The sequence below is a fragment of the Prunus dulcis genome, chromosome 6 (assembly GCF_902201215.1).
Source record: "Prunus dulcis chromosome 6, ALMONDv2, whole genome shotgun sequence".
NCBI classification, from domain to species: Eukaryota; Viridiplantae; Streptophyta; class Magnoliopsida; order Rosales; family Rosaceae; genus Prunus; species Prunus dulcis.
Window position 1 is genome coordinate 22,158,079 of NC_047655.1, and position 26,905 is coordinate 22,184,983.

Genomic DNA, 26,905 nt, shown 5'->3' on the forward strand with positions numbered 1-26,905 from the left:
AATAAGGTGACAAGTCATACTCAATAGGGTCTACATCGAAAAGGTTTGCTTTGTAATTGTAGAAAAATGATGGTCATCTGTGCAAAATTTTTATTCTAAGATTGCATATTAAAGAATGCTAGTTCTAACATAAGTGACAAAAAAGAAGGAGAGATTGGTTAGGTTGCATAACTATACAGGACATTGACAGCTAGAATCAGTACAAAGACACATTTTATGTACCACAATATGCGTAAGTAATTATAACGTGTACATTCAAGGACATAATTACGAATTTTTCTGTGGGCGGGCTAGCTTAAAATCTTACCTTTGTAGTTTGAATCCATCAAAATTTATTGACATCAACCGAATAAGCTTCACAAATGCAAAGTGCAAAAATATAAATAATTAAGTTTCACATATGTATTAGTTGTAAACACAAGAACAATAGAATTAGGTTAACATTTCGTTTTTGAAAGCCTCTTCCTACTTGTTAGTTTCAATTACTTACTACGTCTGCAATTGTGGGTTGAAGGGCTTGTGAGAATTTTTATTGAGTCCAACGTTAAAAGCTTTCTCTATTTTTTTGGGGGTCAAAAAAGAATATTTCATTAAACACTGTCAAAAGAAACAAAGAATACAAATAAACTTAAGAAAATAATATTTCCCTGATGTGTTGTAGTTGATGGTGGCCATATAGGTTTTTTTTTTGTTCTTCAAAAACCTTTGCCAAGGCAGCAGATTTTGCAAACAAAAAACCAAAAGGCACCAAACAAAAAACCAAAAGGCACCATACTTCTTGTGGTGGGTTGTGTACATGATGTGTCAATGTGTTGGTTGTATATATCATTTGTCGCATCATTTGGCATGTAATTAATTTTTCTTCTTCTTCTCTTTAGAACTTAACAGGATTTATGAAAATAATGACGTGAGCATGTTGAAACTTGAAGGTGGTAATAGAAGCATTCTTATGCAAAATGGTGCTTCATATATGGGAAGTAATTGTAGACAAATGAATAATTAAGCTTAAGCATGGTTTGAAAATCTTGCGAACCCTTTTTTAAAGTTCAACTTTTTATTCTTCGGGACTGTTGTAAAGTTTAGCCTCAATCGATCACAATGATCAAAAGGAATTGATTCATGTTACATAGGATTTTTTACATCAAGAAATTCCTCTACCTTTAAGTTTTGGCCATTTCCCTATGACTTTCTTTACGGAAGATTGGAGCTCCTGCTCTTATTCCATTTTTCTTTTTTACTTTTCGTTCTTTGTACTTTGTGCTGTCTGCCCTGCCCTCGTGGGCCTTTTCATTCGATGCTCCCTTATCATCCCCTATGCAAACTTTCTATGCTTTCTAAAATGATTCTCCCCCACAAACACAAAATACCAACAATATATATCAGCACAAAATCTGCCAGAAATTAATTATTAATAACTCAACCCTAAGCTTAGGTGTGGGTTAACCTAGACTCACTACACTACCACACGTGTTATAATTTGAGTAAATTTATAACATCGCGCCGGTATGTTAGGTCGGATTACAAAAACGTACAAAAATTCTTCCTCAAGGGGTAGTTCAATTGAGTATATGCAACGTCGAATAGTAAGTGTATAAAGATGATTTCTTTCTATACAACTACAGCTGTGATCATGTGGTGTGGTCCTCCAGAACCAGATGTTTCAAAGTATCCCAGTTACAAATTCCTTGCTTTTAGTATATCATGCCCTGTCTTGCTCAGTTAAGGTGCAATGGCTCTAAAGTCTAAAGCTTTATCTCCCTTCTTTCCAGGTCAAGCTTCATGCACTTGTCAACATATCCATGTGCACCACTGCAAGTTTCTTTTTCCTTTCAAGATGTGTTTTAGAATAACATGATATCTAGCTTCCTTTGACATCAATATCAACCAGAAATTACTTAAACCATTATTATTATTATTATTATTATTATCTTAGGTACAATAGATTAACCGCAGCAAGATTGAGTAATAATAGTACATGTAAATGTGGTTTCATTCGTTGCAATAAAACACTTTCATGACTTTCAAACGAGATCTTTTTATTATAGGCTTATAACTTCAGTGGCATAGTATTTTTCTGTCGTCTTATGATGAAAACTCGATTGTCGTCATTCTCTCTCTAAATTTAAACAAATGTGTATATTCGAGTTGTATGATAAAAAGGACTATTCATTGTATTTTGCTAAGTGTCTTTATCATTGATTGAGGTCCTGTAAACTAAAAATGTGGTTGGGAAAGTTAGCCACAAAGGTACTTAACGTTATCCAAATATGATTGTTGAAATTTTGTTAAACATACTTGGCCATTGGCCATGGACAACACATAATGATGGCGATTAATCCTTAAATTTTAAGCCTTTTGCATCTTTGCTATTATATAATTTAGTCTAGATAGCATTGATCTAAATGATTAAAGCAAATTGTAACCTCTGAAAACCTAATTCTTTGGTTGGCAGGTCTCAACTGCAATTATGTTTTTGTCAAATTTGAATGTGGTTGTATACTAGTGAAGGCTTCATCTCCTTCCATCATCCCTTCCCTGATTTGATTTATTTATAGAAAGAAAAAAAAAAAAAAAACACTAACATCACGTGTATTTAACTGCAATTATGTTTTTGTCAAATTTGAATGTGGTTGCATACTTCTGAGGTGCAAAATATAACTGACATAAAAAAAGTTAGAGATTAAACCCAGTATAAAAATACATCACGTGTATTTTGCACCTCAGAAGTATGATCCAAATTTCAAATAACACCCTAACCTATAAAATCTTTCAATGTCAAACCTAATGTCTCCGCAAAAAAAAAAAATTTGTTGGTAAAATTGTTAGCAAATAATTTGAATGTTGTGCCATGCGTGACCTAGATGGTCCATTTTTATTTTTTCACCTTAACTTAGGCGGTTCTCAATTCTTTAGTGACGTGTAAACACGTGGACACACACGTACACATTTGGGAAAAGGAAATATTTTTACTCGCCAATTTAACACAAGATCTATGCTCACCACTCTTCTTAATACTTGACATATGTTCATAGGTATAATTAGGCCTGGGCACGGATCGGTTCGGAACGATAGAAGGTTCTTCCGTTAACCAAACCAAAGACTTCGTTAGACCATTTTCTCTTCCGTTAATCAAACCAAAGACTTAGGTAGACTTCGGATCGGTTAACCTAATATTCGGTTCGAATTTGTTGGTACACCGTTAGTACCATAATAAAAACATACTAATAAAAATACAGTTTATAATACTTTCACATAACATAAGTTCTTGAACAAATACACCAAATTATCCTTGTAAAATATAAAAATTCAATAGTCTAATTCATTCAAGTATGAAATCAAATAACTTAGTCACTATATCATTCAATATGTACTCAAGATGTACTAGGAGCCACTTGTGTTTGTTGTTTGAACCTTTGAGTGTTCTTTTTATTGAATTCTCTACATGTATGTAAATGATTTTGACATTTGTTCCGCAATGGGTTCTTTAGTTTTTCATGCTGAATCCAACCATATAAAAAACATAAAATTTGGATCAATAGTTGGAAAGTTACATGTAAAAAAGGGACAAAAGTCGAAACTGAAAAACATAGGAAGTTCATAAATTCCTCTCTGACCAAAAAGTGCTACAGTACCCCGGGTAAGTGATACAATGGTGATAAAGAAGTGATACAGTGATGATAAAGCAGTGATAAAATGGTGATAAAGCAGTGATACAATGGTGAGAAAGAAGTGATACAGTAGTGATAAAGGAGTGATACAAAATGCTGATTGTATTTACCTTTGGTTTCTTGTTTTGTATTTAAATAATAAAATAAGTATAAATATTGGATCGATACGAGTTTCTGTCTGATTAGGAATTTTGTTTCCGTTAACCAAACCAAACATTTCGGTACGGATCAGATCGGAATAATTAAAATTAAAAAATAATTATTTAACCAAATCAAACCAAATCGTCAATACGGTACAGTCGGTATGCAGATAATTCAGATAGGTATATTCCATTTAATTTTTTACTTTGATTTATGCTATGGTTAAGCTGGGCACGGATTAAAAAAGGTGATAGAAGCATGACATTAAGTGTATAAATGATGGACTATTCATTGTAAAATCATTCCTGTTATATTAGCCATACTTAAATCTATCTACTCCAATGGACTAATGATTTAATCCTTAAAGATCTTTGGAGATAGCACTTCGGATAATTCGGTTAAACTGTTCCCTTCGAATTTGTAACATGTGTACTGCAAGACGTTAGTAAAGCCCATGAACAGAAGTACTAAATAGCAAAATATGGGCTTACTAATTCCATGCACCTAAATAGGCGGTTCTCAATTCCCACGTTACACATTTGGGAACAAATCTATGGTAATAGGTATAATTAGGCCTGGGCACGGATCGGTTCGGAACGATAGAAGGTTCTTCCGTTAACCAAACCAAAGACTTCGTTAGACCATTTTCTCTTCCGTTAATCAAACCAAAGACTTAGGTAGACTTCGGATCGGTTAACCTAAGTAATTTGCTCATAATAATACTAGTCACATAACATAAGTTCAACAAATTCAAAATATGTCTAATTCATTCAAGTATGAAATCAAATAACTTAGTCACTATATCATTCAATATGTACTCAAGATGTACTAGGAGCCACTTGTGTTTGTTGTTTGAACCTTTGAGTGTTCTTTTTATTGAATTCTCTACATGTATGTAAATGATTTTGACATTTGTTCCGCAATGGGTTCTTTAGTTTTTCATGCTGAATCCAACCATATAAAAAACATAAAATTTGGATCAATAGTTGGAAAGTTACATGTAAAAAAGGGACAAAAGTCGAAACTGAAAAACATAGGAAGTTCATAAATTCCTCTCTGACCAAAAAGTGCTACAGTACCCCGGGTAAGTGATACAATGGTGATAAAGAAGTGATACAGTGATGATAAAGCAGTGATAAAATGGTGATAAAGCAGTGATACAATGGTGAGAAAGAAGTGATACAGTAGTGATAAAGGAGTGATACAAAATGCTGATTGTATTTACCTTTGGTTTCTTGTTTTGTATTTAAATAATAAAATAAGTATAAATATTGGATCGATACGAGTTTCTGTCTGATTAGGAATTTTGTTTCCGTTAACCAAACCAAACATTTCGGTACGGATCAGATCGGAATAATTAAAATTAAAAAATAATTATTTAACCAAATCAAACCAAATCGTCAATACGGTACAGTCGGTATGCAGATAATTCAGATAAGATGCCCACCCCTAGGTGTAACCATAGTTAATTTTTTACTTTGATTTATGTAACTATGGTTAAGCTTATGAACATATGTCAAGTATTAAAAAAGGTGGTGAGCATACACTTTAGGTTAAAGTGGTAAGTAAAAATGCTCATATTGGAAAAATATCTAAAGGCTTTTGAGGAGGTCCCATAAAAAGTTCCCGCCCAATTACTCAAGACCCATTCATAAAGCCCATGAAAGATCTAGAACAATGGGCTTACTGGGTCTTAAAATAGGGTCCATCCCATTACAATTGGAACCTCTGGTTACGGCATCAACGCCCACAGTATCGTACAATCAATGTAGCTCATTAATAAGCAGTCACTTCAAGCATGGTGGGGTGGGTCACGTGAACTACTTACAGTGGCGTGGTTCTCACGCCAGAATTTAACAAAATTAAAAATTAAAAATTAGCAATTTCATTGACTTTTACGGAAGCAGCGCTTTTTATAATCCAATTGATTCGAAGCCGCATAAAAGCGAGAATCGCCCCCATCCATCTGCTGTTTCGCACCACCAGCCACCAAAACCGAAAGTCGCTGCCTTCAATTTTCTTTCTTTAAAAGAACCCCCAAACCAGAGAGAAACTCAAACCCGACCCACCCACCCACAAACAACGCCATGTCTGGAGGCATAGCTCGTGGTCGTCTTGCCGAGGAGCGGAAGGCCTGGCGGAAGAACCACCCTCATGTCCGTACATCTACCCATATCTTTGTTTCACCGAATTACTGCGAAATTTTTTGTTTTGGGTTTTTATTTTTTTAGTTTTTTGGGTTGTAGGGTTTTGTTGCGAAGCCGGAGACTTTATCTGATGGGACGGTGAATTTGATGGTGTGGCATTGCACGATTCCTGGCAAGACCGGTGTAAGCTCTCAAACTTATTGGGACTTTGAATTTTACTGTTTTTTGGGTCTTTTTATTTTCCTGGTGAATTGTTTGGTTTTCTTAATTCCAATAGAGTATTTGGTAAAGGGAGTTACTCCATTTGAGATGGGTTTTTCTCATTCTTGTTCAAAGGTTACTAATTTTCTTATGGAGAAGACAGGAAAACTTGCCATAACACAATCAAGGAAAAATTCTAGTGCAAAGTACCTTTTCTTAATTGACCAAATGACTGAAAAAGTTTTTTTTATTGCAGAAAGCTTCTCCTAGAACGCCTTAAGTTATTCATTATACTTACCTATTTGTTGTTTGTTTTGCCGCATAGTTTGGTACGAGTTGTCTCTCAGTACCATTGATGAGGTGAATCCATGTTTGAATGTGTGGTTTCAATGCATAACATACTAAACTCTCTGACAAAAGAAGAGCGTTGCTATATTTATTGTTGAAAATACATGTGTGCAACATGATGTGTTAGTGTTACTTGCATGATTGAGATGGGATTTAGTTGGATTGAGCACTTTCATCAATTGTCGGGTTCATGGATTGTAATGAAAGGTTGAATGAGTTATCTTTTTATAACTCTATTTGTGAGCCAGTCTGGTCTTGACGTTTTCAAGGGTATCCATGTTTTGTGCTGATCTGGTCCGTGGAGAATGATTCATATGTTAACTTTAAAATAAATAAATAAACAAAGCCATTTCATACTCGAAAGTTTGTTATTACATACCATACCTCAGCTTTTGGAATGAGGCATTTTTTATCTGGAGAGATGGAATAATTTTGTATTTTTTTGGTGTATGTAGCTTCTGACATTTTGTACCATAATGCAGAAGCTTGTGTTGATTTTAGTGGAAGACTCAGCAGGAATGGCCTTCTTTTGTGGGGGTTTTTTCTATTTCTGTAGTGTCTTTATCTCCTTCTGTCGTAGTTTTTGCTTTTCAAATTTATGCGTTTAGGTTATTGTTTTCATGTCCATTCCACATCATTTGTGTTAATTATGTATATGGGGGTATTTATTTGAAGGGTTTGTACTTCAGGGAAATTTACCCCAAAAAAAAAAAAAAGATTTTTATATCAGGCAATGTGAGCATTATATGGTTATTTATCAACAGCAGCATGCCTTTACTTTATTTAGAGTGGAGAATGTACATTAGAAGAAATAAAGATGCTTTCATAAAATGTAATGTTTTCTATTGGCATTAACATTTCTTACTAATATTATGTTGCAGACTGACTGGGAGGGAGGTTTTTTCCCACTTACCCTTCACTTCAGTGAAGACTACCCTAGCAAGCCTCCAAAGTGTAAATTCCCACCAGGTTTCTTCCACCCAAATGTATATCCATCTGGAACTGTTTGTCTATCAATTCTTAATGAGGACAGTGTGAGTACCTTCTGTTTGTTTAAGTTTTCTACATATAGCAACTTCTTTGACATGGAGAATTAATGAGCTTTTTATCCCATGATACTTAGCATTCGTTGTCTTATATGTAGGGTTGGAGACCAGCAATAACCGTGAAGCAAATTCTTGTGGGCATTCAGGATTTACTGGATCAGCCAAATCCTGCTGATCCTGCACAGACAGAAGGGTATCACCTCTTCATTCAGGTATGTTGCTCCTTAGCAACTTTTTGTTTCCCCATTGCTCTGCAAAATTTGGAGGGAAGGCTCTGTTGTTTCTTTAATGAATGTAAAGCTAGTATAATGCAGTATACATCTTGCAAACTCTGAAGGTTGTATTCCCACATTTTCTGAGGTGATGGCATATTATTGGGACGTCCAGTAAAGTCTCATCTAACGTCATTAATCCTGGCAGTGGCAATTAGCATCAGAACTCACCCTGAGTGACTGCAACTTTAGGGTGCCATTGCTGTGCTATCTGTTGGTGGCTATACATATGAGAATAGGATTAAGTGTGGCGAAGTGACCACCTCTTATGAGTTAAACAGGAATTAATTTACCTTTGCTTTGCTTGAGTTTTTGCTCTTACACTCTGCAATTCGACTTTATGCAGGATGCCACGGAGTACAAGAAAAGGGTTCGGCAGCAGGCCAAGCAATACCCACCTCTAGTTTAACGCAAAGCTGGCTTTCTAGTCCAAGAAAATGCTGGTACTCTGGTAACCGTCGGTTGTTGCCTTTTGTTTAGTGTTAAAACTGCTCATGTAAGAAATTGTTGTTTGCAAGTTTTAGTTGACTCCTGTGTAGAACTACTTGCTTGAATTATTTTTCCTCTTATCATTTGGATTAAATTCTGCTAGTGAATGACACACTAGCGAGTGATCCAGTCATACTCTGTGTCAATGAGAAACACAATCTTTCGTGTTGGGAGGACTATGTCAATTGTGTTAATTTATGAGTTTCTCGTTCCTGGTTGTGAGGAAGGCTAAAGCAAGCACCAAAATAGTCTCAAACACAATTAGGTACCATTTGATTTGATTTCAAGGTATTGTGTTTATTCGTATTCAGTTTCACTTTGAATCTCTTTGGTTTCTAGTAATTAAGGTATTGCAAAAATGAAAATTGCAGACTTTGAGATACGTGGATCAAAATAATCAGGTCCATTAACCTTTGGCAGAAAATCTTAAGGCGGAGAATCGTTCGGGAATTATTTCCATGTGTTTTTTCATGAAGTGCAAAATTTCAATGTTCTAAATAGAAAGCAGTTATGAGTAGATGAGCTTCCTCTTAAAATGGGTCACTTGAATAAATCACCCAAACTTTTTCTTACAGCATTAATGGTTGACATGATTCACTTAGCCCATGATTAAAGATTTACTTGGATGTTTCCTCCTATTTCCATTGTCATATTGGTGACACTTTTTTTTTTGGTTTTTGAGGACCTTTTCTATTGAAAGGAGACTGTAATATGTTAAACTTACAAACACTACACGGATGTTAGGACTCGAATCCAGAACCTTGTTTGAGAGAGTAAATACTCCAAATCACTACACTAGTGAGTTCTTTGCATAATGGTGACACTTTAGTTTATCTCAACTAGGGAAAAATTGATTTTCACTTGCAAATAAACTAAATATTACAGCCAACAAGTCTAACCCAATGAAAAATGCTTTTATCTCATATTCGAAAATATGGGATTTTGAAACAAAAAGAAAGGTAGGATTTTGATAAAATAAAATAAAATACACGCAGCTCCAACTTTCCCGGCCCAGCCCATCTGTGGCACTGCGGCACTGCTGATGCAAATATCATAAAACAAAAAACCCGAAACCCAGAATTATCTTCTTCTAGGGCTCCAAAATGGACGACATGGCTGCATATTACCCGCCACCGCCTCCACCACCAGGCTCCGTCCACTACCCATACTACCAACAACCGCCACCACCGCAACCGCCTCCGTCGGTGGCGCCACCGTTACAGCACCACCTGGTTCAGCCCTACTTCCCTCAACACCCACCGCCTTTCTCTTCCTACGCGCCCGCTCTCGTCCCCCAACCCTCACACGACGAGGTCCGGACCCTATTTGTCGCGGGTCTTCCCGAAGATGTCAAGCCCCGAGAAATCTACAACCTCTTTCGCGAGTTTCCGGGTTACGAGTCCTCCCACCTCCGGACCCCAACCGAGAAGTCTCAGGTATTGCTGACAATTGAAATTAAATTATATTAATGCGTGATTTTGAGTGATTTTGGTTATCAGCTTACTGTAGCGGTCAAAAAGTTTGGATCTTTGCAATTGGGTTGGAATATATATTGGTTTTTTGTCACTGAAGTTGTTGTGGGCTGACATGGTCTTTTGGTGATGTAGCCTTTTGCTTTTGCGGTGTTCTTGGATCAGCAGTCTGCGATCGGGGCAATGCATGCTCTGAATGTGAGTAGACCTTGCATTGTTTTTGTGACATTAATAGTTGGGTATCTGTAAATAAACCGCTGTAATATACAATGCTGTCTCAACTATACAGTAGAGGAAATTAGGATAGTATTGGTTGGTATTTCGCAGTTTATAGTTATCTTCGGGACTATCACCCAACTTATAAGTCTGTTGCAAATTGTTTGAATTGAAGAGCCTCGCTCAGGGTAAAATAGCTTATGCCTATTCATGTGTGGAGAATGGCGGATCTTTAGTACTAGCAGTTGGCTTTTGTGTTGTTTGTTTGTATGGGTTTTATTATTATTCACTGTGTTGGTGAGTTTTACACTATATGTAAAATTTAGGTGAAAATTTTAACTAAGAGCTCTTGATTCCGACCTGTGTTTGCAGGGGATGGTGTTTGATCTTGAGAAAGGGTCAACATTATATATTGATTTAGCAAAATCTAATTCTAGGTCAAAACGCTCAAGAACAGGTCTATTTCTATTCACTTTCTTTGTCCTTTGTTTGTTCTCTTCCACATCTTAACTGACTTGAACTGCAATCTGTGCTATTGTTGATCGTTGTATGTAGATGATGAAAGATCTGGCTCAGATAAGAAAGCTAGAGGTTCATCGTATTCAAGGGGCGTTCCTGATTCTGGTAAGAGGATTGCCTCTAACTGCTTGTGTAAGGGAGTTAGCTTGTACGAATTTCTTGTCTGCAATTTTTTTGTTGCTAATTATCCTGTTGTACTTTAAGATCTCACTGTGCTTTATAATTGCTTTTCTTTACCATATCTATTTGATGATTGACTGGTCTACGAGATCAGAAACTATTACTTAGTCACATGGAGGACACATTCTTCTAAAAGCTCACATTGCACATGTTTTGCACGCTTGGGCACTAGCAGGTGTTGGCAGCATTCACATGCCTGGAATGGGTAATTCTGCTTACAACATCATTGGTTATCCATCTGCACCAAGGTCATCTGCACTGCTTGAGCACACGTTTTGTTTTGTTTACATGGAAGTGACTACTTGTAGCTCAATAATCAGCACATATTTTATTTTAAAATATATTACTACTAGCTGAAAGGCCAAGGGATTAGTAAAAGCAGTTTCTGGACGCCCTGGTCCATGAAGTTGGAGTATAGTATTTTCCTTTTTGAAATAGTCACTTTAATAAATCTATGGAATTCCTTGTACTCATTTTTTTTTTCCTTCACTCTTCAGTCATGGAAACTTCAATGGCATACCTGTACATGAGACAATAGCCGGAAACGTGGTATCTTATCTCTTCACTACTTGCACTCTTTTATTTTTTCAGGGTAGTTTCATTTTCAAGTCGATGTTCATCTCTTGTTAGATAATGGATTCCTAAGCTTGCCTTTTGCAGATCTATTTGTATTTTTCTCCTATTTATATATTTTCTTCTGGAATCTCACTTTTTATTTAAATTAAATGTTAGATAATATGTATGTGAAATGTCATCTGAGTGTTATTGGCCTTTATACATTGGCAGAATAATTCTGCAGCACAACATTTTCCACAAAATAATACTCCATGCCCAACTATTTTCGTGGCTAACTTGGGGCCAACTTGTACGGAGCAAGAGCTGATTCAAGTATTTTCAAGGTTAGTAGCTATACTTTATTTATTGTAGATTCATTTGTATAGTCCGCAATACTGTGATGTCATTTTCTAACTGTTTTTATTAGGTGCCCTGGGTTCATAAAATTGAAGATGCAGAGCACATATGGAGCTCCAGTTGCATTTGTTGATTTTCAGGTGCCCATGTCTGTTAGGTTCTATCATCCGTCTTAAATATAACCATAAAACACGGCCTTTCTGAGAGGGAGCCTAATAAGATGTAAATAACACTGATATAATTCTGGTTTAATTTTAACAGGGTTGAACCTTGTTGTGAAAACTGACATAGTTCTCATTTATTTTGAACGGTTGAACCTTGTTTTACATTGGATATGGAATTTTCTATTTGTAGATAGCATTTGAAAATTGGAAGTAAAATTCCGTAATCCTTATCCAGTTGCATTTTGTAAGTTCTTTGATTTTATTGTGTCAAGTATATAGGAGACGCCTCTAGTTATCGGTATAATTTCCAATCTCCTGATCCGAACGCCTCTAGAGCTGCTTTGCAATTCTAATTATATTCTTTCCCATATCTGAAGGATACTGCCTGCTCAACTGGAGCGCTGAGTCATCTGCAAGGCACAATTCTCTACTCGTCAACAACGGGCGAAGGCATGAGATTGGAGTATCCTTTAATAGATCATCTCCTAAGTTTTTCTGCCCTTGGCTTTTGTTGATTTCTCTGTCACAAGTTTTGCTTAACAAGAATCTCAGGTATGCCAAATCACGAATGGGAATGCGGAAGAAGCCAAAGTAATGTGAAGAAAATAACAAGATGTATGCGTTTTGCTCGTTTCCATGCCCACACAAGCGGATCCACATCTTACATTAAGCTTGTACGAAGAATAGGTAGACTTTAGTATCAGGGTTAACTGTTATGATGATTTATTTTCATTTTCTCAATAATGGAAATGTTTTTTTGTTTCCATTCCCATTGTGAATTCGTGATGCTATGGTTTTATATCTTTAAATTCAGAATGGAAAGCGATCCCTGTATTTTTGTGGTGATAGAGTGGAAGTGTAAATGGTAAAGAAAATACGGACCAGAACTTAGTTGAACAAAACAAAACAAAAAAGATTTGTAAAATCTGGCCGAAGGTCCTCAAGATTTAACTATTTTATCGCTACAAGGGTCCAAGATTTAACCAAAACTGCGTATTTTCAACTGATCACGGATGAAGAAGCATTGATTGAAGCAGCTGTTTGAAGTTTGTGATGTTTAGCCTCTGTCCTTATCTGGGAAAAAATCTTTGCATAAAACAAAATTTTTATAAAGTTCTTTCATCAAGTAAAATCACGTGGCGGTACAATTCATTAATGTTATAACACGTATTTTATTTCAATGTTAAGCTCGTCGACACATATTATAATATGTGGATTGTATCACTTTAAACTAAAAAACCTTGCATTAATGTAAATATTGACTAACATAACTACACTAAAAGTAGTTCAACGTAAGTGGACTGATAATTAAAATAAAATAAATAATTAAGAACCCATCTAGCCTTCTCTCTCATTCATTCATGCAGGGCGGCACAGACGCACGTAACATAAACATCCATCGTTAATTACTAAGTCAGTGTGTATGCTACGTGACATCTTCCAAACAAAATAAATATATATAAAAAATGTCAAAGACAAAGACACCTCATTTTCCACACATGTGACTTTCTCTTGTTATTTTCTTTTTCTTTTTCTTTTTCTTTTTTCTGCGGACACACACACACGACCTCAACCTCAAATCATCAAATAACATAAATGAATTATAATTATAGTACACGACACAGTTAGAGACATGTGCACCGTGCACGCATCAATTGACATGTAATTTTTATTTTGGATTTATAGAAAAAGGTCAACATGGTGCATCCTAAACTATTCCTATGTGGATGCACTAACTTCCCTTGGATTTGTCACACTCTGTCATTCATACCGCATGCCATGTCATCATGGCATGAATGAAAGAGGATGATGATTTTCAATGTTCTCATCCTTTGCATGAATTATTGGTCTTCCTCCTCCGACCTTATATAAGATCATGCTGCCCCCAATTAATGTCTTTGACCCAAACAGTAATTGAAAAAGAGGGCAATTGAATTTGCAACATGGATTAGCTTAGCTTAATCGTGATTAGATTGATAAATGCAGCTTAATTACTTCCTCATCCTTTTCTTTGGAGACTAAAAAGGTCAACAAGATTGGATAAGCTCTCCACTTTTGGGAACAACCCTCCTAACCAAAAAAAAAAAAAAAATAGATTTATTTCAACCATCAATCACAATTAGCATTCTTGTTCGTTTTCAACCCAGCTGAAAGTCCCCGGAAAGAGCAAATTACCAAACACATGGAGACTGGCCTCGTGATAAGACATAGCATATGCCATACACCTACAATTTTTCTACCCCCACTCTATCTAGCTTTGAAACCTAGAGTTTCCAAATTTGACCCATTTGGTATCATAAACCAAAGCTATACCTAGCTTACTTAAAATCCTTCAAAATAAAAAAAAACAAAAAAAACAACAACAACAACAACAACCCTCCTCATTGTTTTCTAAATCTTCCAACCTACCAACGAACTTGCTTCAAAATTTATCCATCACAAATCACAACACAAGAAAACATTGAAAGAGGGCCCTTCTTTTGTTGTAATGATTATTTGGCTACGTATCCTAAAATACAATACAAGTAGCCATCCAAGCTGTAAATGTAGCTGAAAAATCAATCCATGATACGTATATTCATTTATTTATAGGTCCCCCAGGAGACAAGCCATAGTGGTTAAAGTTCTAGGTTGAGCAGTGTAGACGTATACACTCTAGAACTAGCCAAAATTTGAAAAAAGTGTATGTGCGATGGTCGGTGGTGCTTTTTAAATGTTTGCATGTAGTGGCAGCTCTTAATGATGTACAGCTTCTTGTCTGATTGTCGTGGGTTTCTTCTGAGCCGCGCATAAAGTTGGGAACTACATACAAAACGCACAGATGTAACCACTGTTTTTCAATGCCTTATGGGCAACTTTTAATGCCCGGAAAAATTTGGGCAGGTATGGATTTATGATTTCAAAATAAGATGGGTTAAATTTATCTTGCGTATAAATTTATTAAGTTCATCTCTAATGTTAGATAACTCAAATTCAAAATTTCCGTCTCTAAAATAGAATAATTCATGTATATCTCATACTCAAATAATTTTTAAAAATTCTTTTTTATGTTAATTTTAAAATATTAAACAAAAAAATTTATTACAATTTTAAAGCTAAGGAATGGGGTGTGGTTTTAATTTAAACAAAAATTTAATGAGTAAGTGTGGTTTTTAATGTTAATTGTTTATGTATGTGAAGATTTAAAAATATATATATATATATATTTATGTGAAGAGTTAAATGTTAATAAAATTTGGGAAGTGTGGTGAAATATGTGGTGGACTAAAGAAAGGAGGTGTCTCACACAACTCTACCAAGTCAATGCATTAAATCTATAAGTTGGGGTCCATTTACATGGGTTGATTGGAACTTGGGGGAGTGAACTCAAGTGTGCTAGGTTTGCTATTTTAGACTAGAAAAAAAAATAATTGTTTGGGCTATAACTCAAGTTAGCCATAGGGACAGTCCGTCTTGACAGTTGGGTTGTTCTTCGCGTATCTAATTTATGAGTAAATCTAATTAAACACGTGTTATTTTTGTTTAATTAGATTATTATGTCACTCAATACTGTCGTGTGGCATGAACAATTCCACTAAAGATTTTTTCTTTTTGACCACACACACACCTAAAAAAAAATACAAAAAAAAAATTCTTGTTAGAATCCAAGTTATTTCCAGAATGGAATGCAAATTGCAAAGATATGAGGAACCAACCAGATCATAAATTATTGTTATTTAATATAAATATATATACAATAAGGTCCATACAAATCCATGAATGATTGAGATTCGTTTATTGGTCATAATAACCCTTATTGTAGGTAACATACAATGAAAACAAAATGTGGACGGGGACAAGCACATAAGATAATTCCTTGTAGTATTTAAATGGAAGATTTACTTGAACCACATGTTTGTGTGGATCGTATGATACGTTAACAAATTATGAACCCTAGGTGTGTATGTGATTGTGGAATATTATTATGTATAATGTATGTATTGTTGACAAGGGACAAGTGCTATATAATAAATCTACCATAATTATCCTTTAATTAAACTTTTATATGCATTAACGACACGAAATCATTTACACGTGCGTGAACGAGTGTTGTCATAAAATCTCCGCACGCGCTATTTTGAGAAGTGTTGAAGTTTTTTTCTTCTTTTTAAACAGTTGTCTAGTTTTCTACCTGTACTGGGAAAGACAAGATCCTTCAACTTTACAGTGTCTAATCCTCCAACCTCATTGTTTGTCCTACTAATGTTTATGACTTGTTACAAAAGGAAAGGAAGTGTGATTTTATTCGACCGCCACAAAAGTAAGTCTCTCTCAATCACTTTGTTGTGTGTGGGGCGGTAAATTCAGGGAATCAAACTCAAAACACACAAACAATCAGATTGTAACCTTTTTATGCATAAAATAATGAGGCCGGCCCAATCAGATCATCAACAGGTTTTTTCCATTTTTACTTGGTGGGGTCATTACGATTTTTAAATAACCATATTATCCCCACCTTGCCGCCACCTGTCACAGGTAGGGGAGGAGAGAATCGTCTTATCTCTTGAGATCGTTATTGCGTGGAGGGAAAAGTCAATTCCTAACGGTATTAAAAAATTAAAATAATAAAATATTTTTTTTATTTATTTACATTGCCAAAAAAAAAAAAAAAAACACTTGGAAATAACTGAAATATTCTTTTCATGGTGTCTGGTTGAATTCAATATTCTTTTTTTCTGCATTATAATTTTTATAAAAAGAGAAAAGAGAAATGTTTTTCACAACCTTTGAATTCCACTCCAGTTGCCCACAACACAAACAGACAGCTCTCCCATCACTACCTCCACCACCACCCAGTAGATATTTTATTTATTTATACATTCTGAATTGTATAAATAAATCCCATCTCATTTTGGTCCATTTGGAAAAGCAAAACAAAAAGAAAAGAAAATAGAAAGAAGAAGAAAAGATTATTAGAGCTCTCAGACTCAGAGATGCAAAGAGAAAGCAAAGAGAAAACAGAGCATCTCCATCTTCTTCTACTCGGCCAAGTACCCTGTTTTTGTAAGACAGGGTCCTCTGAGTCTGCCTAAAACCACTGCTAATAAGGCAAAACTCAAAACCCAAAAACCCAAAAAAGAAAAAAGAAAAAAAGAAAAAACGGGGGAATTGTGTCGGTGAATTTGGATTTATTTTGGGATTAAATTTTTTGTTTTCTTTTGTTGGGTTTCAGAGACGTGGAGGCTTACCCAGATGGCAAGCTTAGTGGCCAAGTAGCATGCAAACCCTCTCCCCCCCAAAAAGCAGCCCACTCGTTTTGCATTCTCACACCCACAAAAACCCAAACACCAAACCCCACAACAATTGAAGAACCAGAAGAAGATGGACGGTGGAGGAGGTGCGGCAGAAACTAATAGGAAGCGAGGGGTTGAGAACGACAAGCCGTACAAGGGGATAAGGATGAGGAAGTGGGGCAAGTGGGTGGCTGAGATTCGAGAACCCAACAAGCGCTCCAGAATTTGGCTCGGCTCCTACTCCACCCCAATCGCCGCCGCTCGGGCCTACGACACGGCCGTTTTTTACCTGCGGGGCCCGTCGGCGCGCCTCAATTTTCCCGAGGCTCTGCCGGTCGAAGGCGGCGGCGTCGGCTGCGGATGCGGCGATATGTCGGCGGCTTTGATACGCAAGCGGGCCACCGAGGTCGGCGCCCAAGTCGACGCCGTCGAGACGGCTATGCGCCACCACCGTGGTGGCACCGCGGCGCCAAACGGAGGTGCCGCTGAGATTAAGCCCTGCGTGGGTGGATTCGTGGATCGGGTCGACCTGAATAAGATGCCCGACCCGGAGAATTCGGACGGTGACTGCGAGTGGGAGACGAATTAGTGAGTGAGAGAGAGAGACTATGTTAATCTTCATCTCTTTGTTTCTGAAATTGAGGGGTGGCTTTGCTAACATGCGCAGGGGAGGTATGTGACGGCTGAAGCAATGATGAAGCTTTCGTCCTGGTCCTGGATTAGAGAATTAGAATTAGCCTACTGTATCCGTTTTTTTCCTATCCTTTTTCTTTTCTTTTCTTTTTTGTTCAGAAAGATTTTTGCATTTTGATGGAGAAATTTTGGCCCTTACGAAAACGTGATATAAGATGTAAATTATGCTAGAAAATTAGCTAACTTTCCCCTTTTGCTGTGTATTTATTCCTTTGTTTTAATTTTAATTTGTTCCTCCTAGTTGGAACTTGGTGGGTGAGAGATGTAACTTCCAAGTGGTATTTTGGTAGGGAACTGGTAATGGGAATTTTGATGGAACAGAGCAAAAATGGAATTGAGAGAGAGAGAAGTTGAGAAGAGGGGAGCAGAAAGGGCCTACAGGGAGGGGGAGACAAAAGGGGGCCAGGGCTAACCACTAAAGCTATAACTACTACTGGAGAAAAAAGCAATTCAGATTTGAGAGTTAGGTATTTCCTGGTTCTCACCACTGTAGCTGATTCATTGATTGTGAATTATATGGGTGGGATTATCGATTTCAATTATATGGGATGGGTATGGGTGGTGGTGGTGATGTGGTAGGGTTTTGGTTTTGGTTTTGGTGGGTTGGAGGGGGAAGGGCAAATTGGGTGCGTCATCGTGATTTGATGGTTGTGCATAGTGTGCCCTTTATCAATTTTGTCCCCCTAGCTAATGCCTCTCTCATCATCAGTCTCAGATTCTATTTCTGGTCAAATGACACTATTGCCATGTCTTGCTCTATCCGTCTGTGCTCCTGGACAAGGACAATTACATTAGCAATGGCTGCATAGATTTTAAGAGCCATAAACACACTGATTTTGGCTGGTGCAAATTATGGATTAGCTGTAACCCATGTTTTTGGTTTAATATAACCATTTCCATGCTACTTTCCACTAAACGGCAACGATTAATCCACGATTAGCGGAGAATCGGGTATATCTTACTATGCTAATGTGATTTGTTAATTATTTTTTAAAAAGTTGCTCACATCTCAATGATGTAGATGTTCTAGGTTAGCTAAATCTACATGCACCGTAGTTCAAATTTTCTCCAATGGATGACCTTGTTGATTGTTACTTCCAAGGATTTGATTGATTGTAGTTCCACATGTTCTTTTCATCATGCGTATCAAAGGGAAAATCTTTTAAATCCAATGAGGCAATCATTTTGACTATCATACATTTTCTGTTCTTTTTTATACGCACAAATGCTCAACAATAATAAAAGTCCAATAAAGAAAGATAAAGTCTACAACCTCCCCAATTCAACCATTTGTTCAACAACTAGTGCGGAAAATTTGGCAATCATGAAACCAATCCAATGGCCGCTTCAGTTCAACAAACGCAGGACAGCATCTAGACTAAAGAGACATTATATACATGTGCGCATTGTGTGTGGTTGTCAACGGGTTTCGAGACGAATTTCCATCAACGGGTAACCACTCAAACTGTTTCTTTTCCTGTCCCTTCTCAGGTACAAGCAAGGATGGTCCATAAACCCTTAATCCTGGTAGGTTTCTGTGTTATTCATAATTAATACAACCTCATTGCTGTTTTACACAACCACGTTGTCAAAATTGCGCCTATAAAGAAGACCAGCTCCTCCAACATCTTCTATGATTGCACCATGAACATCTGGAACGAAAGTTGATCCTTATGTGTTTGGCTGTTATGTTTTCGATTCACTAGCATGTTTTATTTGAAGGGCTGCTCTGATGATGTTTCCTCTTGTAATAATTCCTACCTTTGTAGCGAAAACAGTGGCATATCAGAGATACAGAGAGTATTATGGTGACAGCGAAAGAGAGATCAAGAGAAAATAATGCATCTCTTATCTTACCAGCTTACCGCTGTCATCTACAACTGGAAGTCTGCGATATTTTGTCTCGAGCAATAATCTGACATCAGATATCAAAAATTAATCCTTTCCAGCTAGACGGATAATAGGATGCAGAAATGGGAAAAAGTAGAGCAGGAAAACAAAACCTAGCAACATCCTCAAGATTAGTGGTTTCACTAACAACGACTGGGGCTGGTGTCATCAAATCGCCGACCACCTGCCCATTGGTTTTACTGAGCAAGTTCTGTACCTCGTTGAAAGTCTGCAACCGTATCAATTAAAGAAGCATTTTTGTAAGGCAAATTATTTGTTGCAGAAATAGGAAAGTACTGGTCAGACTTCATTGAAGCTATCTTCGCAGGGAAGTAATTTCAAATGCTATGGAGCCAAAAGCATTATGCCTCTTTATATCAATTGCCTCTCTTGGGATATACAAGAAAAATAAAAGTGTAATAAAACTCTTAAACCACCCTCCAATTTACCCCCATTACTGAGATCTTTTGTTAAGTAGAATAAAAACAATATAAACAGATGCAGACAAACATCAAGAACAGTAAAAGATGAAAATATTTAAAGAAAATTTGTCACATACTTTCCAAGAGCTGTCCACTTCTGGAAACATGCTGTTGTCGGTTCTTCCTTGACCTATCAGGTAAAATATTTGGACGGTTGTATTATGTAAGAGATGACCATCTTGATCATTGTGCACAGAAAATCATACAGTTCTGTTTGAGATCATAGCACCTCACCATACAGAAAGGAGTAATCCATAGCCAAACACGTCATTTGTAGCCAATTCTATCTATATTGCAATTAAATAAACTTAAAATGAACTGATTTCCAATTCATTTCATTTGTTTGAAACTTAACTGAATAACTAAGTTGAATTCACTTATACCGAACAAAACAATAGAAGAAACAAATGAATATAGCCCTAATAAAATTACACTTCTTTAACCAGATAACTGTTACGCACTGGCACAGTTGTAATATGCAAAAGTTGCAGAGACTGGAAGTAATTGATTTACGTCTCCAAACAGAATTAACACATATTAAAACAAACAAAAAAATTTAAATTTTTTTTAATTTTATATATATTTGAAAAAGAACATGATAGTCCATCAAACGAAGTCCCAACATCACTAGCCCAAAAAGGAGAATACAGACAGACATCAGGGTCATCTATTCAAAATTCGTATGCCACACCAAGAGAAATAGGAGGATAGTGATTGAATGACTGAAGACCAATCTGGTGTTCTCTTATGTCTTTAACATATGCATTAATGTGAGTTAAAACCATTTGGTTTCGATGAGAAAAATGGTGGGTAGATGAGTGATTGAAGGCCAGAGAGAGAGAGAGAGAGGGGAACAGAGATTTCTTTGAATAATGAAAAAACTGGGAGGGCAGCAGTGGAGAAACTAGAAGGGGATGCAGGGATCTCGTTAGAATGAGAAAAAGGATCACAACAGATGAATGGAACCATGAGAAAATCCAATCTACTTTGGTCAGACTGGAACCTGTATGGAAATCCAAATATTTCCCCACCCAAAAAATTCGAATTCTAAGGGCGTACCTATATAACTCAGTTGCAACTGAACTGAAGTAGTGAATTCCTTATTCTGCAGAGGTTCCAAACAGGATGTGAAAGAAATTCAACTATTCCAGACAATCATACTTATAAAACTCCTCAAACTACACGGCCCATTTTATGTAGTTTATAGGGAAACAATAACATTTTGACCTCTTTGTAAGGGATGTGAATTACTATGTGATCCTTGCCCGACACTTTGACACCTCTTTTCTCTCAATGATAAAACTAAATACTCTGCTAGCCAAATTGAGTACACCATGATTTGCGCTTATGTTTCTTTATGTTAAGCTTAGCTGTAACCCAAGGTTTCACACAGGAATTTTCAAATTCCATTTAATATTAATCCTATAAAGAGCTATATCCTTCACTAAATCTCTTGTGGACATATACTTCCTAATCAATTCCACCAATGCCATTCTTGGTATCCATCTACTGTTCAATTCTCCTCCTTGCCTTATTCTTTCACAGAGTGCATTTGTATCTTCACATTGTATATGACCAGAAAATCATAAATTCCCTCATTTTATCATCAATCGAAGCTACCCCCTACCTCAGAATGAATATCCTCATCCACCTCAACGTCCTCATCTACTTTAATTGGATGTAAAATAATGTCAATAATGTCAAATGTATACAAAAAATAAAATAATATATATTATCATGCATATCAGCCAAAATAATGCATGTCAAACAAACTGAGCTTACAAGATTCAGATCACCCTTTTTCAAGTGGTGGCCTAACTATCAAGTAAATGATACATAGATATGATCATAAATCAAATGAAGATGAAAATGAGAGAAAACAACATGAAATCTATTAGAGATAACTTGAATGAAAAGGCAAAATTTGATAAACCAAAAATAAATAAATCTAAGATATAATTTTACATATTAAATTACCTGATATGGTGTCCAATGCTAATAAGTCATAATCTGAAACAAGACCGACCTGCATCAAAAAAAGTACCACTGTATATTAGTTGCTCAATCATATAAGCACAAATCAAGAAACAGATACTGACTAAACAAAGAGGATGGTCACAACTTCTCAGAAAAAGAAAGACGTTTTTGTTTCAATAACATTAACATGAGAAAACGCAGGAAATTCCATTGGGGTTGCGAAATAGACATGTGTGTTTGCTTGAATGCAGGCCGCATGCATACACTATTATGCTGAGCATATTGCAGATATGTTTCAAAACGAACAAAGCAGGTGTGTGAATTCTTGATGCTTGAGGTCATAACAAAATCCTGAACCAACCAGGGGGAGGAGAACAATGCTCCACGAGAAAAAAATTCCTGGTCCATTCACCGTTCCAATGTGAATACCTAATCCTCACTTACAATCAGAATGACATAATGTACCTTAAGTAAGACAATACTTTTTTCTTCTTCTTTTTGGTTTACAAGTAAGACAAGACTTTGATATATAAGTTCAAACATCGCAAATTGGAAATCATTTGAAAGTCTGGTACTGAAATTTGAAATAGAATACATGGAAACACAAAGTGTTGGAGAAAGAAGGGAGATGAAAAGTGAAGACCTACCAATTTCCAGTCGTCGTCGATCACTGGAAAACCAGTGATTCTGTTTTCTACAAGAAGTTCTATAGCTGTAGGCATAAAAGCTAATTCCATCAGAAAATGAAAAATCTACAAAACTGCACTAATAAGCTTCACCTCATACAACAAATAGTACCTTCATCTACAGTAGTTGTGGGCTTAACCACACGCAAATCCTTTCTAGGCGTCATAAAATCGCCAACTACATGAATTCCATTCTTTTCCTGCAAATTATCAGGTAAACCAGACGCAATTCTGCTCATCACAATAAGTGATCCAATTCTAGCCAAAGACACAAATTAAGCTACATTTTCAAAATTTCAACCGTTTGAATTCGATTTGATCAAACACCTTCAATTACAAATTCTAATCAAAATTACTCAGATGAAATTCGAAGAACGGAGGGGATCAGAAAAAAAATACCGGTACGGAATTAGACGTCAAGGCGGCGCTGGCAGCGACATTGAAGGACCTCCGGAGCCCCAAAGCGCGACACGCGGCGACGGAGATTGAGAATAGGCGTCGGTCTGGACGGCACAGCAGCAGGCACGGCAGCCGATTAGCCGGAGAAGAAACGGAAGCTGCGGAATTAGGCAGGAGTGCAGGTTCTGGAACGAAAATCGAGGCCATGGCTGTGTCTAGTGGTGCTGGCAAGCAATTGTGTTTTGGTTTTGTTTATCAGCTGCGCGGCCTGCAGAGTAACCGCCCTGTGATCGAGACCGCGCTAGCTGTTAAATAGTAACGGATTTAAAAACTAATTTGACTGAGCTGACTAGGTTGCTACGTGGCACTCTCCGGTTTCAGGGTGGGCCAGAGAGGCGATCTGACGGTGGAAATTGCGTTATCAGTTGTGATTAGGTTTGGCATCACTCATAGAGAGAAATTATACAATAGTACAGATATACCACGTCAACTTGCTCGCTAGATAGGACTGTGCTATATTGAACCTCAAGCCCATGTTTGGTTAGCAAGGGGACTAACTTAAATGGGATAGTAGAGCCCAACAGTTTTAAAAAAAAAAAAAAACCCTCACTCGTTCTCCTTATACAGAGAAGCTCAAAATGGGTTCGCAAAATAAGCCTTCGCTATATTGAACACGCCTCTCTCCAGTTCGCAACTCCGTCTCTGCGACTCCACCTCTTCTTCATTCAACATCGACTCATCTTCTTCGAATCTTGACGCAGGCAAGTTTTTCTGGTCTTTCCCTTTGGATATCTCTCTTATTCCTTCAACCATCTCTTTGATTTTTGCAATTGTCCTCAACAATTTTGACTGTGTGCTCTGAGAATCTCTCCTTCCTTTTCTCTGTTATTTTCTTCTTCTCTTCTCTAATTTTCGTAGAATCTGTAGTGACATATATATACATGATGTTAATTGGCAATTAATTTGCAATTGGGTATTTCAGAAAACCTAGAAATTCAGAAGTAGAGTAGACTTTTGGCATGAATCTTGACCCAGGTAGTGAAAGTTTGGGTATAGCTGTTTGTATGGGTTTGATTTGGTTATTGTCAAAGTCTGGGTATAGCTCTGGTTATTGTCAAAGCTCTGGTTATTGTTATCATAAACTCTCTCTCTCTCTCTCTCTTCACAAATCATGCGATCATAACAGAATTAATGGTTTGAAATTGTTCTGAATGATCTGGAATAGTATGTTTCTTTTAAGCCCTCTCGTGTCAAGCATATGGATTTTTGTCATTCATCTTGTTTTCTCATGGTAGAGCACAAAGTTGCATTTAGTTTCCTACAATTTTCACATCAGCACTAGCTGAATTATTTTTTAATTGTAAATTGTTCCAGGTGGCGGACAATTTCTATAGACCCGATTTGAAGAAAGCAGCTCTTGCCAGGGTAAGTGTTGGTCACATGAGTCTCAAGGTCTCCAAGTCTGGTGTCAAGAAGAGGAATAGGCAGGTTGTCAAGACCCCTGGTAGGAACAAGTTTTTTTTTTTCTTCTTCCAATGTATTAATTTTTGAGAACCGATGATTGCTTCTGTACTTAACATAGCTCTGACTGCAAACTGGATTTCCATCGCTTGTTAATCTAATTTTCAGTTCCAAAAGATAAAAAGAAAATTATTGAATTTGTAGTTTAAAGATGTTTTAATTTTAAACATAAGTAAGAATGAACCCATCTACTTCAATTGAAGTGGAACAAAACTTATGTGTGATATATCTGTCTTATGTTTTAAAGTCATTATGTTGCAGGGAGCTGCTTCATTATGAGCTTGTTTACAATTATTCAGGATCCAAGCATGTAATTTTCCACCTATTAACTAATATGTTTTGTGGCCTGTTGCTTATTTTTCTCGTGCTGCAAATATATAACTCTTAGCTTTGAACGTGACTAGATCACAGAATCGTTGAACAGATGTGGAATCTCTGAAAGCTCAACTTATGTGCTTGCCACTTATTTTAATTCTTCTTCTGATGAGGTAAGATCACTTTGAAAGTTGTAGTAGATCAAGCATTGCATTGCTTCAGGATATCAGAAAATGTTAGCCATTTTGACTTTAATAATTTTTGTTGAATACTAGATTGAACAAAAAGCAGTAGAGAAACTATCAACAAAGAGCAGTAGAGAAACTATCAATGGAAAAGAGATTGACTTGGAGGAGTTGGGAGGTAGATTAGACCAAGCCCAAATACAAAAGGTACACTCTTGATCACTTTTCTAACGGCAATTAGTTTTGTTCTGATTTTGTCTAGTTAGTGATCATCAGCTCTCGTAATTTTCAGCACTATAAGATAACTAGCGTGGAACTAGGGATATCTTCTGTTGCTGATGCCATTACTTGATGGATTGCCTATCGTGATGCCTTGTGAGAAGAATGAGGTTCATGTTCTGGGAATTTAGAGCTTCATTTGAAGGTGGCCAAGGAAACAGAAAACCTGTAGCTTACTATTCTTGTTTTAGCAATTTCAATTGTCCAGTGTTATATGTAAGTATACTTGTAGGCAAAGGTGAAATTTGGAAAACGTGATTATGCTACCTATACCCAGCAATGAACCAATGACAAAATTTGCTTGAAATCGTGGTACTAGTTTAGTTGTGAGATTGCTTGTATGAGAAAAATTCAATTGTTGATCATTATTGGTTTCTTGGATAGTTGTAGACTTACATATCTATTAGTGGGGAAGATGCGTCATCTTTCTACTATGTTCATTTGGTGTTTTTAGTTTTACTTTTTCAAGTTCAGAGAGATATGATTTCCCATTTTATATTTATCTCTAGAGGACTTTGGAAACTTTTGCCCTTTTAATGAGAAAGGGAAGCTCCCTGTTTGTTTTTTATCACCAAATTTTGCTGAGGATTGATTTGGTAATACTATGCTCTAATATGTAGTTTTCAGAAATGTCTTAGTCATAGAGTTTCGGATGCAACTCTTGTTTAAATCCTAATTCTAGTTTACCAGGTTAAATGCAAGATATAAAGAATGTTTGCCTATATTTTTGTCACAATTTTCTGAGTTATCTATTTTATCCTCAGCCAACATATTTTGGTATACTAACATAATATCACCTGGTAAAGACTCAATTAATTAATTTCTTTATGTTTGCATACAAATAAAGACTAAATTATGCATAAAATCGATGGAATTTATAATTTTAACAACAAATAAAAAGCCTTTGGTTAGTTTGGAGGAAAAGAAATGTACATGTCAATTTGGTAATTATAATAACAAAAAAAACTTACATTAATTATTTAAAAATTATTATTTTTAATTATTAAAATAATTATTTTTTAGTCCGACACAGCACCAAACCTAGGTCTTCATTATTTTTACAATCCAGTTTCTTAGTCCGACGCAGCACCAAACATAGGTCAGTACTTAATCCAGCTTAGGCCAATCCGAGCTAATCGGAGACAGTCCCAGGATTTAGTCCAGTCCATGAATGTTCGCCGTGCCAAACGACCCCAATAATGGCCATGTGAAAAACCTCTTTTAGCTTCACGACAAACACTCTTCTTCAGTGTGTTGGAAGTTTGAAAGCAAATGTCCCACATTGGAGAAAACAAAAGGTTCCATATGCTTTATAAGCATGAAACCTTGACATCAACTAAATAAAGATTGGTGGGTTGATGGGCTTAGTAGTAAAGACTATCATGGTTGGCTTGCTTGATTAATATTAATATTTAAATAATCAAGACTTG

At 36.4% G+C, this 26,905-nt stretch overlaps 4 protein-coding genes and 1 pseudogene across 7 annotated transcripts; 4 read left to right on the plus strand and 1 right to left on the minus strand.

Moving 5' to 3' along the window:
* The first annotated feature begins 5,653 nt into the window (after positions 1 to 5,653).
* Positions 5,654 to 8,538, plus strand: LOC117632053 (SUMO-conjugating enzyme SCE1). The gene is made up of 5 exons (XM_034365425.1): positions 5,654 to 5,965; positions 6,056 to 6,139; positions 7,387 to 7,539; positions 7,650 to 7,763; positions 8,170 to 8,538. The coding sequence occupies exons 1-5, from the start codon at positions 5,897 to 5,899 to the stop codon at positions 8,230 to 8,232; spliced, it is 483 nt and encodes a 160-aa protein (XP_034221316.1). The 5' UTR covers positions 5,654 to 5,896; the 3' UTR covers positions 8,233 to 8,538.
* A 708-nt stretch (positions 8,539 to 9,246) lies between these two features.
* On the plus strand, positions 9,247 to 12,621 carry LOC117632870 (U1 small nuclear ribonucleoprotein A). Of its 3 annotated transcripts, none has more exons than XM_034366472.1 (10): positions 9,247 to 9,748; positions 9,920 to 9,982; positions 10,373 to 10,457; positions 10,556 to 10,624; positions 10,875 to 10,947; positions 11,197 to 11,248; positions 11,486 to 11,598; positions 11,682 to 11,751; positions 12,153 to 12,238; positions 12,328 to 12,621. In XM_034366472.1, the coding sequence occupies exons 1-10, from the start codon at positions 9,416 to 9,418 to the stop codon at positions 12,368 to 12,370; spliced, it is 987 nt and encodes a 328-aa protein (XP_034222363.1). In that variant the 5' UTR covers positions 9,247 to 9,415; the 3' UTR covers positions 12,371 to 12,621. The 3 variants fall into 3 exon arrangements, 2 of the variants coding, with proteins under 2 accessions (XP_034222363.1, XP_034222362.1); XM_034366471.1 differs by having other exon boundaries at positions 9,341 to 9,748; positions 10,872 to 10,947; XR_004586533.1 differs by lacking the exon at positions 11,682 to 11,751 and having other exon boundaries at positions 9,332 to 9,748; positions 10,872 to 10,947.
* Positions 12,622 to 16,536: 3,915 nt separating this feature from the next.
* On the plus strand, positions 16,537 to 17,981 carry LOC117631367 (ethylene-responsive transcription factor ERF011-like). The gene has a single exon (XM_034364480.1). It carries the CDS (start codon positions 17,137 to 17,139, stop codon positions 17,635 to 17,637), a length of 501 nt encoding a protein of 166 aa, XP_034220371.1. The 5' UTR covers positions 16,537 to 17,136; the 3' UTR covers positions 17,638 to 17,981.
* Positions 17,982 to 18,991: 1,010 nt separating this feature from the next.
* LOC117632933 (CBS domain-containing protein CBSX1, chloroplastic-like) lies at positions 18,992 to 23,452 on the minus strand. 2 transcript variants are annotated; one of them, XM_034366574.1, is made up of 8 exons: positions 23,176 to 23,452; positions 22,889 to 22,976; positions 22,738 to 22,802; positions 22,091 to 22,139; positions 20,191 to 20,243; positions 19,745 to 19,860; positions 19,607 to 19,656; positions 18,992 to 19,502 (listed from the first exon to the last, which is right to left on the minus strand). In XM_034366574.1, exons 1-8 carry the CDS (start codon positions 23,380 to 23,382, stop codon positions 19,444 to 19,446), a joined length of 687 nt encoding a protein of 228 aa, XP_034222465.1. In that variant the 5' UTR covers positions 23,383 to 23,452; the 3' UTR covers positions 18,992 to 19,443. The 2 variants fall into 2 exon arrangements, with proteins under 2 accessions (XP_034222465.1, XP_034222464.1); XM_034366573.1 differs by having other exon boundaries at positions 19,599 to 19,656.
* Positions 23,381 to 25,856, plus strand: LOC117630471 (annotated as a pseudogene).
* The last annotated feature ends 1,049 nt before the right edge of the window (positions 25,857 to 26,905 follow it).

Bases quoted from the DNA above. Each gene is read 5' to 3' on its own strand.
- LOC117632053 (XM_034365425.1), top strand. From the start codon at position 5,897: ATGTCTGGAGGCATAGCTCGTGGTCGTCTTGCCGAGGAGCGGAAGGCC. The intron at 5,966-6,055 runs GTCCGTACATCT...TTTGGGTTGTAG, and splicing joins GGCGGAAGAACCACCCTCAT to GGTTTTGTTGCGAAGCCGGA. The intron at 7,540-7,649 runs GTGAGTACCTTC...TCTTATATGTAG, and splicing joins CAATTCTTAATGAGGACAGT to GGTTGGAGACCAGCAATAAC.
- LOC117632870 (XM_034366471.1), top strand. From the start codon at position 9,416: ATGGACGACATGGCTGCATATTACCCGCCACCGCCTCCACCACCAGGC. The intron at 10,948-11,196 runs GTCATCTGCACT...TTCACTCTTCAG, and splicing joins GGTTATCCATCTGCACCAAG to TCATGGAAACTTCAATGGCA. The intron at 11,599-11,681 runs GTTAGTAGCTAT...TGTTTTTATTAG, and splicing joins CTGATTCAAGTATTTTCAAG to GTGCCCTGGGTTCATAAAAT.
- LOC117631367 (XM_034364480.1), top strand. From the start codon at position 17,137: ATGGACGGTGGAGGAGGTGCGGCAGAAACTAATAGGAAGCGAGGGGTT.
- LOC117632933 (XM_034366573.1), bottom strand. From the start codon at position 23,382: ATGGCCTCGATTTTCGTTCCAGAACCTGCACTCCTGCCTAATTCCGCA. The intron at 22,803-22,888 runs GTACTATTTGTT...TTATGCCTACAG, and splicing joins CACAACTACTGTAGATGAAG to CTATAGAACTTCTTGTAGAA. The intron at 19,657-19,744 runs GTTTTGTTTTCC...ATCTGATGTCAG, and splicing joins AATCTTGAGGATGTTGCTAG to ATTATTGCTCGAGACAAAAT.